The 14,570-nt window shown below is 45.5% G+C and overlaps 1 protein-coding gene across 2 annotated transcripts in view; it reads left to right on the top strand.

Annotated features, from left to right (window-relative positions):
* The window catches only part of LOC130117826 (mannosyl-oligosaccharide 1,2-alpha-mannosidase IC), a 397,190-nt gene that overhangs the window by 249,310 nt on the left and 133,310 nt on the right, over positions 1–14,570 (top strand). For both annotated transcript variants that reach the window (XM_056286069.1, XM_056286071.1), the window contains exon 4: positions 10,170–10,250. In XM_056286069.1, the coding sequence (XP_056142044.1) occupies positions 10,170–10,250 (81 nt within the window). The remainder of the gene's footprint in view (positions 1–10,169; positions 10,251–14,570) is intronic.

Genomic DNA, 14,570 nt, shown 5'->3' with positions numbered 1-14,570 from the left:
GTACTACATTGTCCCTAGGTCTGTGTGTGTGTGTGGGTTTATATGTTGGCCCTGTGATGGCCTGGCAGCCTTTCCAGTATGTCTCCCCACCTGCTGCCCAATGACTGCTGGGATAGGCTCCAGCATCCCCACGACCCTGGTTGGGATAAGCAGCTTGGATAATGGATGGATGGATGGATGGATGGATGGATGGGGCTTTACAGCAGCACACCATCCTGTCCTTAGACCCTCACATCGGATAAGGAACAACTCCCTAAAAAAATTTTTTTTAAAACCCTTTAACGGGGAGAAATATCAGGGAGAACAACAGAGGAGGGATCTCTCTCCAAAGACGGACAACGTGCAGTGGGTGTTTTGTTGACACAATTATCATACAATTAATCAGGACACAAAAGGTGTCCTGAATTACCTGGCAAACTCACACATGCAGTCGAAAGTCTGTGAATGACCTAATTTGTGTGTTTGTGGACTACATACAAACCAAACCCCATCGCTTGAGGCAGCAGTGCTCAGCATGATAATGTAAGCTGAAGAACACAGTTGATCAGATTTAGGAATCAAACTAACGTGTTAAAACTTCGGGGATATCACCTTCTTTCAAATTTCATGTGATTTTTGATTTTCTCCATTACTCTACAATTAAAGCTGAAATCTGGTATTTTTTCCCAAGAATAAATTACGATTTATACATATAGAACATATGGAGGGGCGTCCGGGTAGCATAGCGGTCTATTCGGTTGCCTACCAACACGGGGATCTCCGGTTCGAATCCCCGTGTTACCTCCAGCTTGGTGGGGCGTCCCTACAGACACAATTGGCCGTGTCTGGAGGTGGGAAGCCGGATGTGGGTATGTGTCCTGGTCGCTACATTAGCACCTCCTCTGGTCAGTCAGGGCGCCTGTTTGGGGGGGGGGACTGGGGGGAATAGCATGATCCTCCCACGCGCTACGTCCCCCCTGGTGAAACTCCTCACTGTCAGGTGAAAAGAAGCAGCTGGCGACGCCACATGTATCGGAGGAGGCATGTGGTAGTCTGCAGCCCTCCCTGGATCGGCAGAGGGGATGGAGCAGCGACCGGGACGGCTCAGAAGAGTGGGGTAATTGGCCGGATACAATTTGGGAGAAAAAAAAGGGGGGGGATCAAACAAAAAATAAAAAAGACCTTATGGAGTCATGCTACATAGTACTGACTGGCATCTTCACCATGGACGGAGTCACTCTCCAAATAACCACTGTGGATTTTTTTTGAGTTTCGATAGAGTGAACACTGATGCATTTCTACAATTGTCGCCACCCTCATTGCCAGTCACTACCAGATCACAACATGTTTCACACCACAGGATTTGGACTCCCCAGCAGGTCCAGATGTTTAGCCTGCTAGATACCTGGGATGTGCCTGCGATGCATCAGTGAGCTACTCGGCTCACATTTTTGAACAGTTCACACATAACGCTCAAGCGCGGATTTGCGACTGCTGAGCCAACACAGAATTTCCCTCTAATCTGGGGCTTTTGTCGGGGAGGGCAGAATCAGGGCTACATTTGTGTTGCGTGAACTAAGAAAGGAAGATGAAAGAAAGCCACTATTTGTCATTGTATTCTTAAAACAAATGTGTTCTCTGCATCTAACCCATCCTATCGTATAGGAGCAGTGGGCAGCTGTAGGACCCGGGGACCAACTCCAGTTCTTCTTTCCATTGCGTTGCTCCGGAGCACAGGCAGGAGTATTAATCCTAACATGCATGTCTGTAGGCGGCCCGATGGCACAGTGGTTAATGTGGTCACCTCACAGCAAGAAGGTCCTGGGTTCGGGCCCCCGGGGTAGTCCAACCTTGGGGGTCGTCCCGGGCCGTCCTCTGTGTGGAGTTTGCATGTTCTCCCCGTGTCTGCGTGGGTTTCCTCCGGGTCCTCCGGTTTCCTCCCACAGTCCAAAGACATGTAGGTCAGGTGAATCAGCTCTACTGAATTGTCCCTAGGTATGAGTGTGTGTGTGTGTGGGGGGGGGGGCGCCCTGTGATGGCCTGGCGGCCTGTCCAGGGTGTCTCCCTGTCTGCCGCCCAGTGACTGCTGGGATAGGCTCCAGCATTCCCGCGACCCTGAGAGCAGGCTAAGTGGTTCGGATAATGGATAGGTACATGTCTATTTTTATTTTTATTTTATTTTTTTGAAACTAGGCATAACTGAAACAAAAGTCAAAGTATTGCACATGAAATAATGACAGTTGAAATCCATTTTCGTCAAAAGATCATACACGTATAGATAAATGATAACACTGAACAGATGCCAGTGACTTTCCTTCTTCATGCAAGCCTCAGAGTCAAGGTAATTGGCCTCTCTGGTCCCCAATTACAGCTTCCTTATCATCTGCTCTTGAGATGGCAATTTCCCTCTCGAGAGGTCCCCGAGTCAATAAGTACCAGAACGCTCCTACGTTCAGCCTGTGTAAGAGGCAGTAATTACAGTGACATATTGCATCACTCTGAGAGACACATGTGGCACTAAATGTCTCTTTTCTTATTCCATACTGCAAATGCAAAGGGGAGGAGAAAAAATGTGCGTGATGTTGGCAAACTAAAAAAGATCCTTTTGTGTTCTGACTTTGAATTGGCCTTCACAAGCCAAGCACAGTTTGGTGAATTGCATATATGCATGCACCATTGCAACATCTTGGGACTCATACAGTGAATGACATTGATTTCTGTTTCCTTTTTGCACAGTTTTTAACACAAGCACTGTGACAATATTCGTGCATACGTGTTGGTGCAGGGTTTCTCATGTGGACGGCCTTATCGTCTGTCTTACATGTGTAAGCAAGCAAAATACTGGCATGACTTATTATTTACCTGAGAATATATCTATACTGAGGAGTGACCACATGCATGAAATAAGGAGAACTTTTTTCTTTTATCCCCCCCCCCCTCCCCAATTGTACCCCGCCAATTACCCCACTCTTCCGAGCCGTCCCGGTCGCTGCTGCACCCCCTCTGCCGATCAGGGGAGGGCTGCAGACTACCACATGCCTCCTCCGATACGTGTGGAGTCACCAGCTGCTTCTTTTCACCTGACGGTGATGAGTTTCACCAGGGGGGATGTAACGTGTGGGAGGATCACGCTATTCCCCCCATTTCCCCCACCCAACCGACCAGAGGAGGCGCTAGTGCAGCGACCGGGACACATACCCACATCTGGCTTCCCACCTACAGACATGGCCAATTGTGTCAGTAGGGATGCTTGACCAAGCCGGAGGTAACGCGGGGATTCGAACCGGCGATCCCCGTGTTGGTAGGCAGTGGAATAGGCCGCTACGCTACCCGGACGCCCCCGGGGAGAACATTTTTCTGTTCAAAAAGTCAACACAGTTTCGATGTAAAACCTACAGACTACGTTTGTCAGTGCCTTGTAAGGCATTTTGGTACAAACTTGCTGTGCGTTTTTCCCATTTGGCAGTTCACTTGTCTTGACCTTAAATCACAGTGCTAATGTTAAGAAGGCTAAACATACCAATTAAAACAGCCTGCAGCTTACGTTGACGTTTTTTTCTGTTTATTTTGACAATTCAGACAAGGTTTTTTTTTTTTTTTTTTTTTTACAACCAAGCTTTGTTTGACTGAAATTAAATATTTTTTGTTTTTTAGTTTTTTAGCGTAGGGTAGAGTTCATATCCAGTAACTCAGTGGTTTTCAAACCTTTCGTGCCCAAGGCCACACCAAAGAGCAAGCCAGCATTGCCCAGGCGCTGCACAGTGGCTGCCCACTGCCCCTAGCTACACAACTAGGATGGGTTAAATGCAGAAGAAGAATTTCCCCACAGAGATCAATAAAGTAATTAAATAAAAATAAAAACACATGTCAAGCCACACCTGTATTCATATCTGTGGAAAATAGCATTTTTAACATGTTATCACTCTGCAAACATCTATTTTTATTCACTGATGCCACATAAAATTTGACAAACAACTCATGAAAAATGAGGTAATGGAACTAAAATGTGTGAGAGACAAAAGTGCATGTGTTTGTGAGTGAGTGAGTGAGTGAGTGAGTGTGAGAGGGAGGAGGGCGGAGGGCTAGATCTGGCCAAGAAAGGGATCAATTTTCCCCCTTATGGATTTCTCTTTTTCAGTGTTGTCCTCCTTCACAATGGCTGTCAATCAGGCATTTCCACACTTGGGGAAGACGCTTCCTCACTCAGCCTCTGATTGGCTAACCCTAACCAATGGAGGCAACGTGTACTACCCAATCAGAAGCAGAGTTCCTGGAGTGTGGGTGGGGAAAAAAATAAGCCATCAATCAGGGCCTTTGATGTGTCACACTAATAATTCCTGCCATCCGACAACTGCGCGAACGGTGAAAAGTGGGGTTCATTTGACAATTCTTAAAAGACATTTTTTTTAGGGTACAGAATTTGCCTCTGAATTGGGACATTGACAGGCATGGGCGCAAGTCCATGGATACTGGGATGACATCCAGCGCTTTACCTCTGTGCCCCCCATCCATAGGGTTAGTGGTTGTGTCAGGAAGTGCGTCCAACATAACATTTTGCCAAATCATTATGCAGATTGACAAAACCATACTGGATTGGTCGAGGCTCCATACCAGATCAGTCAAAGCCCGGGTTAACAATTACCGCCATATTGATGCTGTGCCCTCACAGTGTAACAATAAAATCCGCTGTGGTGACCCCTGGGAAACAGGGAACAAGCTGAAAGAAGAAGAACGTTGGGAAATGAGTGCGTACAAAGTAGTGATGTCATAAATTTAAAAATTCATTCATAACTTCTTGTATAGTTGTATATTGCAGTGATAATGTATTGTCACAAAATCCCACGGCACACCAGTGTGTCACAGCACACCATTCTGGAACTACTGCAATAAGTGAATAATGGTCTCAATCCCTGATCTGCTATCAAACCAGCCTCACGTCTCAGACAGACAGAGGACGACAGTGGACCATCAGTCCAGTGGCTTACAACTCTAAACTGCCAAGCAAGCGAAGAAGAAAAAGATACGGGAAATATCGAAAATATATGAGAATGTATTTGGACAGAAAGTCCAGCCCACTCACAGCGTGTTTAGATCAGATTTGATCAATACTCTCCTGTAGGTGTAAGCGACTCCCAGACAAAAGCGGAAAAACCCTGGCAGGGAACATTATCACAACGCTCTGACCTCCTGGCCAGGCTTTATTAAGAGCGTCTGGCAGCAGTGTTTGATTTCTCTGGAGAGACGTCCGCCCATTACAGCTGGCTAACTGAAAGAAAAGAGTGGAGTCAGTCAGTTCAAGCCAGTTTTTTTTGTTTATGACTGTCTTAATTGACATGTATACTGTTATTTAAAAAGTATAATATAATGACATGGGAAACGTTTCTACTTTATTGGGTTTAATTGAGTGACAGACAGTAGCCTACTATTGGCTATTGTAGTGTAACAAAATATCAGCTGCTTCAAATATGTCAATCAGGAATCAGGAGCACTTTATCTGTCATTTCACTTCATGCACTTGCGTACATGAAATAAAATGAAATGCCGTTTCCCCCAGCCCACAGCAGTACAAGACAAAGACAAAAATGCATCCAAAAACCACAAGAACGCATATATCCAAACAAACGCATATATCCAAACTATACCAAAAAAAAATCACTGTCCAAGGGAACGAACGCCAGCCAGGATGACTCGGAACCGCCGGTCTGCATGGGCTAGCAGTTAGCTTAGGCCACCCCATTTTCGCATCCTGTCAGACCGCCCTCAGCGATTCCTCCTCGAGTGCAGCTCCAGGCAGGGGCAGTGGTCCCCAGGCCCACCAGACAAAGCAGACCAAGCTCTCCCAGCCAGACACCCTCAACACACCTCCCCACACTCCTCACGATGACATCAAACACATCACAGTCAACGCCAGGTGAGGCCGCCGTCAGACCGCCCTCGGTGTTATCGGAACTGCGGGTCTGCTTGGGCTAGCAGTTAGCTTGGTCTGCCCTGCTCTCCCAGCCGATCCAGCGCCAGCTCTCCCGGCCATCAAAGGAAGACAAAACTTAGATGCAGACGTGGAAAAAGACACTGCATGGACGGTACTGGGTGAGGCCGCTGCAAACGTGAATTCGTGCAGCCATCTTCCCACACCGGAAACGGAATTTGATAATAAAGTGCAGGTAATAGTCATATCGCACAGCGTTGTCTAAAGGGCATTGTTAGTAACGGCAGGCTGAGGCCTGAAAGTGAAAGTAAGCCTATGATGCTTTAGGCTATCTGGTGAATTCAGTGGCGGATTTTAAGATTTTTGGAGATGAGGTGCTGCCATTCAGTAAGTAAATGGGAGTAATTGGGGGAAAAAAGAAATAACATTGAAATATTTTTTCTCTTTTTTAATCATTTATTTATCTTTCTTTAAAGCAAACACTAAAATCACACGGCACAAGATGAGGAAAACTAAGAATTAACAAGATCAAATAATTATCCAACTAATGACTACGCAAGACAACAGAAAAGACAAAAACAAATGATGCAAATAACAAGAAATAAAAAGATTACAAAACACCTCTAGGTGTGAAAATTGTTTATTTATCATATTTTATTTTCCCTCATAAAAGACTCAAAATGATCACTTCGTTGATGACTGTTAAGTGACTGGCAGTATTCCGTTACTTGGATAACTGGCAATTCTAGACCCAGTACATGCCAGCGAGCGCAGACCTTCGGGGATACATGCATTTACGCTCCTGTACCTTTGGCGCAGGACTAATTGAGACAAGCAGTAGCAGTTAAGTGTTGTGTGCCACCCTGCTGGTTTTATCCCATTTTATTTTCACTAGTACCAAGTTATTCTTTTATTTGACTGCAAGAGATTGAAGTAACAATGACTCATCTTAGGCTGATGGGCTTTGTCCTCGTTCTGACACTCTTTTGTCATTTTTAGTGGTCATGAGATTTGTGAGCCTCTTCAGTATAGCTGGGGGTTCTTTCTGCTACTTCAGAACTCAGGCATGGGAGTCGGGGATCATTCGGGTCGGAAAACAGAGACGAACTCTGCCATATCTGCTGACAAGGCTGAGCTAGTACTAGCACGATAGCGGGTTTGCTGTCAAGCCCAGAGCTATCTGGCGTGCCCATTACATCTAATGCAATACTAGCAGAAAGAAGCTTCTCTAACTCACCGACACTTCTCTAGTAGAGACAGCTTATCTGTAACTGTGGAACAGTCACCGCACACCATCATTTAATGGGGCTGCTTTGACTGCAAATATAATATGCTAGGCTAAGCTTGAAGCTAGTAAACAGTAGGCCTGTCAGATAGCATTTGAAATTCGAATGTACATTCAAATTATGGTAATAATATTCGAATTTGAATATGAAAATATGAAATTCGATTTTTTGTAATATATTTTTTTAATATATTTTTTCCCCCTTTTTAATATTATTATTATTAATGCACACACGTTTAAATGGAAATAAATGATTTCGTGAAACGTATTTTATGAAAATAAGCATAGCCTACATCCGTAGTAAAACCGGAAATTAAAAAGCTCTTGTCACTTCCCACGCCGAGCGGGCGGGCTCATAGAACACAGGAAATGGCGGAATCCGAGAAGAACGTTGGCTGTGACCCAAGCGCTAGCACTAGCACTAGCACATCTCCTGCGAGAGTCATTCATACTCCACAACATCTGAGAAGTTACGTATGGAAATTCTTTGGGTTTTGGGCTGTTAATGGGAAAATCGAAGAGAGAATATATCCACACCTCGGGAAGATGGCTCAGAGATACCTCGCCGTGCCAGGGACATCCGTGCGCTCTGAGCGTGTCTTTTCTGATGCGGGAAACATAGTCACCAAAAAAAGGAGCGCTCTCGAGTCTGAACACGTGGACGCTTTGGTTTTTCTCGCAAACCACTATTAGCACAACTTCTTATACTACTACAGTGAGTAGGACTCTTGATTTTATTTTTTTAAGCCCCGTGGGTCATGGATAATTTACTATGCCTATGTTACTTACGGTAAATTCGTTAACACCATCTGGCCTTTTCCTAGTCAGATTTATTTTACTTGTATGTTACTTAGAGTAGGCCCTAGTTAACATCATCTGGCCTTTTCCTAGTCAGATTTATTTTATGTTTAGGGGTGCTCAACAACAGTTTTTGGACTAATATGTGCGGACAATGTGCTGGAGTTGTATGTTGTCATAAATATGCTGTTAATAAAAACACGGGCTACAATAGACTTACTCTCTCTGTATTGATTTTTGGGGGTGATATGCAAATTCAAGGTATTCGAATGCCATTCGAACCTCAGTGTGTAATATTCGTTATTCGTTCGAGGCCTATTTTTGGCATTCGTTCACAGCTCTAGTAAACAGACAAGGAACGAAAGGCTGCCCACTAACACAAGAGTCGTTTGAGAAAGACAGCTAGCAAATCTAGCAACAAGTGAATAAGCACAAAAAATAGTGAAATCAGTGGGACAAATGAAGAGGTTAGAGAGAATATAGAGAAGAAGAGAGTTAGAGAATAAACAGCAGTTATCGATCCCGTGAAGCCGAATCTCACGAAGGCGGAAGCCGGGGCAAAGCTGGTCATTAAAGATCCCGTGACACTTATCACAAAGAGTAGAGGGTTTCCCGGTGTCCTGGCAAAATTCCCAACCTGGCTCTCCCCATCTGGCCGCCTAATCATCCTCCAGTGTAATTAGCTTAATGAATCCCTCCCGCTTCACCTCAAGCTGATGTGTGGTGAGCGTTCTGGTGCAAAATGGCTATTGTGCATCACTCATGTGGGTGCAGCACATTGTTGGTGGTTGAGGTGAGTTCCCCTTTACCGTGAAGCGCTGTGCGTATCAAGATAAAGTGCAATATAAATCTAAGATGTGCAGGAAAATTGCAGGGACAAATCTAAACGACCTCTCCGATGTGTACAGTCAGAGCCACAAGGAAGGCCCAGCCAGTGCTGACCCTATCAGCCATTGTTAGGTTCAAGTTCAGGTTGCTTCCATCTGGTCACAGATATAATCTGCCAAGTTACAGGACCGATAGACTTAAGAAGTCCTTTGTCTCTGCTGCTATTGACCTTTTGAATAACGTTGTGTAATCCTACGTTTCTTTGTGTGAATTGTTTGTGTGTTGATCGTTGATGATGAGTGTATTTACTGCTGGCTGTGCAACAAGTTGCCCCTTGGGGATAATAAAGATTACCTTGACCCGACCTTAAAAGACAGAAAGAAAAGTGATCAGTATCGGTGTAACAATGATCACTGTAAGTGGTTTCCAAGAGTTATTAAGAAGGACAATGTAGCCTATAGATTTTATCGGGGTTCGTAGACGGTGGATGATTGACAGTCGAGAGGAGGCGTGGTGGTGGATGTGAACGTGATTGACAGCCACGAGAAACTATCCAATCACATTAAATCCAAAAAACATTAAAACAATACTAATTCGCTGCCAATAAAAGTGGGAGTGTCTGGGGTGCACAGAACTGCGCCCCCTGGAAAATCTGAAGAAACCAATCAGACAGCAGCCTCAGGTCACCTGCTCGCCGCAAGTTTGAGGGCTAACATAAGGTATGGTTTGACCGGCGCCCCTCACCCAGGAAGTATATGTATTCAGACAGAAACCAACCAAATACCATTTGAACCGATATTTAATGCTGCTGACAGGTGCTAACAGACTGAAAACACTTTTATTTCATCATTATTTGTATTATACAACTACATGATATCTAACATGTTTAAGTAGATTTTAATCTCTTGATGTTTGAAGGGGGCGGCGCCCCAGCACCCTGTACTGGGCCAGCTGCCACTGAGACCAATATCTGCTGAAATGACTGAGGGAACACAGAAAATCTCTAGCTGCAACAAAAAAAAGTGTGAGAGGATTCATTAAAAGTGCAAAGCAAACAGGCAACACCTGAACGTCATGAATGTTGATCACACACCCTTGACCCACAGAGCCCTCACAACTTACTTTGTCATGCGAGACTTGCATCCACAAATCTGGGTTACCTCAAGGGCAATATACCTGAGTATCTTAATTATTAAATACCTGCACAAACACAAATATCAATTGATTATGAAAGTTGATTAGTGATGAATATTTCATCTCCTCTCTTGCACATCTTGGCGCTCCTCTGACTGCATACTGAGACCTTGACTGAAAATGGTGTTTGAGAGTTTGATCTCTTTCTCTCTCCAACAGAATGGTGAGGCGTCTCTGTTCGAGGTGAACATCCGTTACGTCGGCGGGCTGCTGTCTGCGTATTACCTGACAGGAGAGGAGGTAAGATGAATTGACATCCATTATACTTCAATTCTGCTGAAACTAACTGCTTCCTTTATCCCGGTCCGGCACTGCTGTGTGAATGATGAACAGGATGGCTGTTCGTGATGTGTGTGTGTGTGTGTGGTGGTGGGGGCGCACATTTCTGATGTCTTACATAGAAACGATCAAAAAGACAACCACACACACATACACATCGACACATGTGCACAAAGTAACACAAAAAGGTGCACTATATTTGCAATGATGTAATACTCTCAAACAACCATTCTGGAAAGATATATATCTATAAACTGGGGGTTAAATCCAGTCTCACACAGAATGTGCATTTTCCTATACAATGCTCACCTTTTATATGAATGCGCTACACTTTTCTCAACCATAAACGCATTGCCTATTCAGGAAATATTGTGCAAAGTGCACATGTCCCTTCTGAATGTACGCAGTGCATTCCCAGTACCGGTCTGACCTCTAAAGCACTGCCATCCCGATGTCTACATCAGAGGTCAGACTGGTACACTTTAGACCAGAACGCTGCTTGGCCTCATCCGGGCACAGAAAGTGAACGTGAAATTCACTTCCCTCTCACAACTGTCCTCTGTGTGTCCTTGAGGAAGATCTCCGTACGTCAGGCTACATCTGAGATGAACATGAGATGTGACAGTGCAGGCATCTTGTGCAAGAAATCTTTGCACAGAAGTGATGCACTCCAATTCCAGTACACGATAATTTACTTTTTCATGTTGTGCTTTGTTTTCTCCTCATGTTGCTGCTTACAAATGGAGTCATCGAGTTCAGTCAGCGGTGACGATGAGCTCATGGTTTTGCTTTTAGAAAACAGAAAGAGAAAATATTTGGTCCTCCCATGTGTCAGAGTGGAGAGCGTGATGAGTTTCACGTTTTCATCTGAGAAGTGAAACTCTGCCACGATGACTCCAGAAAATGATTCAAGATGTAGGTGGGAAAATCTGAGGCCTTTTTTAGTAATGCTATTCTCAGCCAGATATCCTCCTCGGATATCCTCTCCTTGTCATGAAGGACAAGATGCTGAGCATTTATATTGGTCGATAGCTCTCATTTTGCCGGTTATCTTCTGCTTTGGATTGTATGACATCGTTGATGGTCATTGGTCACGCACTCATTCTCACCAGCAGATTTCACAATGAACAAGGTAGCTCTGATTTATTTTTTCCTTGCACCAGACATCATCCTTGATGTGCAAGGAGCAGTAGAGACACAAGGATTCCACCATCATTTTGTAACCCCGGAGCATTCGTATCACAGCTGTGAAGTTATGAACAGCAGGTCTCTGGAAGAGGCTGAAGTCCATGCAGAGGCAGAATTAATGGAGAGTGAATCCAGTGACATACGAGTGCTGGAGTCAGCGTGATGGAGATGGATTTGCAGGCCGAGTGAGTTGAGGAGAGAGTGGCATTAAATTCTTTACTGTTGAAAGGCTCTGAAATATGAGTGGCACATTTGTGTGCCTGTGTCTGTGTGCGCATGTACTTCATACGTGCAAGTGTGTCTGTATGTGTGTGTTTAGGCCATCTGCTAGACTCTAGAAGAGTCTATTGCATTCTTATTGACTCTAAGACCTAGAGAGTCAATAAGAATACAAAGGATAAACTGAAACTCATGTTTGTTAATAAACTGATGCTGCAGGTGGATTAGTGTTGAGCAAGAAACGGTAAAGCATGAAATAAACTGCCACCCAAAGCTTATAGTAGTAATCATTATTACTACTTCAGTTCTGTACTGCTAGGGAAGAACCAAGGTGTTACCATTTTAAAAACGGCTCCATTCCAGCATTTTAAAAGTGTTGGTACTCTTTAATCTAGGGATGCCTCAGTGTTCCCTTTTCACTGCTGATATGGGTTCTGGGTCTTCAAGTATCGACAGATACCAAATACCAATCCGATATATCACCCTGCAGCTTTACGCCACAAGTTCAAGGTCAGTGGACAAAATAATTGAGATGTAATCATCTTTTTTCCCACTTTCGAAAAAATACTGGTTCCCATGAGCCAAAATGCAGTAAATGACACTGACATGTTACTCATGGCTTTTACTATCACATTTTAGTCTTGGGGGCAGCACGGTGGTGCAGTGGTTAGCACGGTCGCCTCACAGCAAGAAGGTCCTGGGTTCGAGCCCCTGGGTAGTCCAACCTCGGGAGTCGTCCCGGGTCGTCCTCTGTGTGGAGTTTGCATGTTCTCCCCGTGTCTGCGTGGGTTTCCTTCCACAGTCCAAAGACATGTAGGTTGGGTGAACCAGCTGTACTACATTGTCCCTAGGTGTGTGTGTGTGGGACCTGTGATGACCTGGCGGTCTGTCCAGAGTGTCTCCCCGCCTGCCGCCCAATGACTGCTGGGATTGGCTCCAGCATTCCCGCGACCCTGAGAGCAGGATAAGCGGTTAGATAATGGATGGATTTTAGTCTTGAGTGACTTCTCAGATGCCGACCCTCCATGTTACCCTGCTGTTGGTGCAATATCCAATGCCAGTATTCATACTGCTGCAACCCCTCTTTCATCTGAGCAGAAAGATGGTGAAATCGGGTGAGTTACTGTCCGTGTTCTCTCTGGTTTCTCATTTGTTGTCATCTTTCGTATGAGGTTAGAGACGTCTGAAGACGTCTACTGAAAAAATTAAAGATGCACCACACACGAGCTACTTTTTATACGTTTGATATCTCTCTTTGTTTGACGGTTGCTCTTATTCTGTTGCTCGCTCCACCATCATTGACAGGGATAGACCCTCTGCTCTTTGTGCTCAGTGTCGCGACTTCTCTGTTGTTTCAGATATGCCTTTATATAGATTCATTTCACTCATCCAGGTGGTAGAATATCCAGACGAGGTTAAAGTCTCACCCAGGCCACCTCTGCAGGGACGGTGATGTCACGTTCAGAGCATGCCACAGGAACATGTGCTCAAAAAGGCTGTCCCCACTCCCTTCCTTTTTTCTTTTTTCTTTTTTTTTGCTTCCCCCCTTTTCTCCCCAATTGTATCTGGTCAATCACCCCACTGCCCCCCCCCCCGGTCCGGGGAGGGCTGCAGACTACCACATGCCTCCTCCGATACATGTGGAGTCACCAGCCACTTCTTCTCACCTGACAGTGAGGAGTTTCACCAGGGGGACGTAGCGCGTAGGGGTGCAACGATCCAGTTAGCCCACGGTTCGGTTCGTACCTCGGTTTTTGGGTCACGGTTTCGGTTCGGTTTTGGTACGTGTTTTGCGTTTAAAAAAAAAAAGTGACAACTCTCCTGACTTTCCCAAGGAGGCGGGACACCGCGTTGATTGACACTGCCTTCCTGGCTGCGAGGTTTACAGTGTGAGCAAAGCAGCCTATCTGTGGTCCCAGTCCCTCAGTTTCTTTGATCGCGTTGACAATATTTGATGCGTTATCTGTGGTGACTGGAATGCTGCTCACATTTGGCCTCTCCAGCTTCCATTCAGTCACTGCATCTCTCAATTTGTCTGCCAAGTGAGCGCTTGTATGACTTTCACACGGGGGACGAGTTTGCAGGACTGCGCTCTTCATTTCCCAATTCAACATATAGTGGACCGTCACGGTGAGGAAACTCGTTGTTGCACGAGACGTCCAACTATCGGTGGTCAGTGCGAGGCATCAGGTGTTTTAGCCAAATCCTCTTCAATGCCTTTGCGCGCTGTTTCATTGATGGCAGGAATTACATTGTTGGTGAAATAAGTTGGGGAGGGAATAACGTAGCGCGGATCGAGCGTATGCATTAGCTGACGAAAGCCCACATCTCCAACCACCGAAAAGGGCTGCATGTCTTTAGCAATGAACACCCCCGGGGGCTGCACGGGTTATTGTTTTGTGTTTCTCTGAGTTGGCGCTATTGGTTTGTTGGAAAGCATCTCCCCGATAGACGGTTGTTTTGTTCACTGGTGCGGTTACCTGTGCGTCTGTCCTGCTTCCAGAGAGCGAGACATCTGGGTGGTGCCGGCGGAGATGCTGGCTCATATTGGAAGTGTTTCCACTTGTGTAGTGCGGGACATGGGTCAAGCAATGCTTGCAGCACACAGTGTTATTTCTGTCCACTGTTTTGTCTCCTTCATCGCTGTATTCAACAGCAAACCCGAAATGTCCGCAGATTTGTATGAAGACGGTGCTTCTTCAGACTTTTCTCTCTCTACTCCTCCACCCGCCATGACTTTGTTTTTCTGCTTCTGCGAGCTACCGCCGTCTTTTCAACCTGACTGTCGGCTCCAGTTACAAGGGGGGTTGGGGGGTGGGGGCTAACCGTGATTGGATATTGACTCGTGGGGCGGGGTTTTCTGCAGCGGGCTGT

This window comes from Lampris incognitus, chromosome 9, assembly GCF_029633865.1.
Source record: "Lampris incognitus isolate fLamInc1 chromosome 9, fLamInc1.hap2, whole genome shotgun sequence".
Lineage (NCBI taxonomy): Eukaryota > Metazoa > Chordata > Actinopteri > Lampriformes > Lampridae > Lampris > Lampris incognitus.
This window is presented reverse-complemented; position numbering and strand designations above follow the sequence as displayed.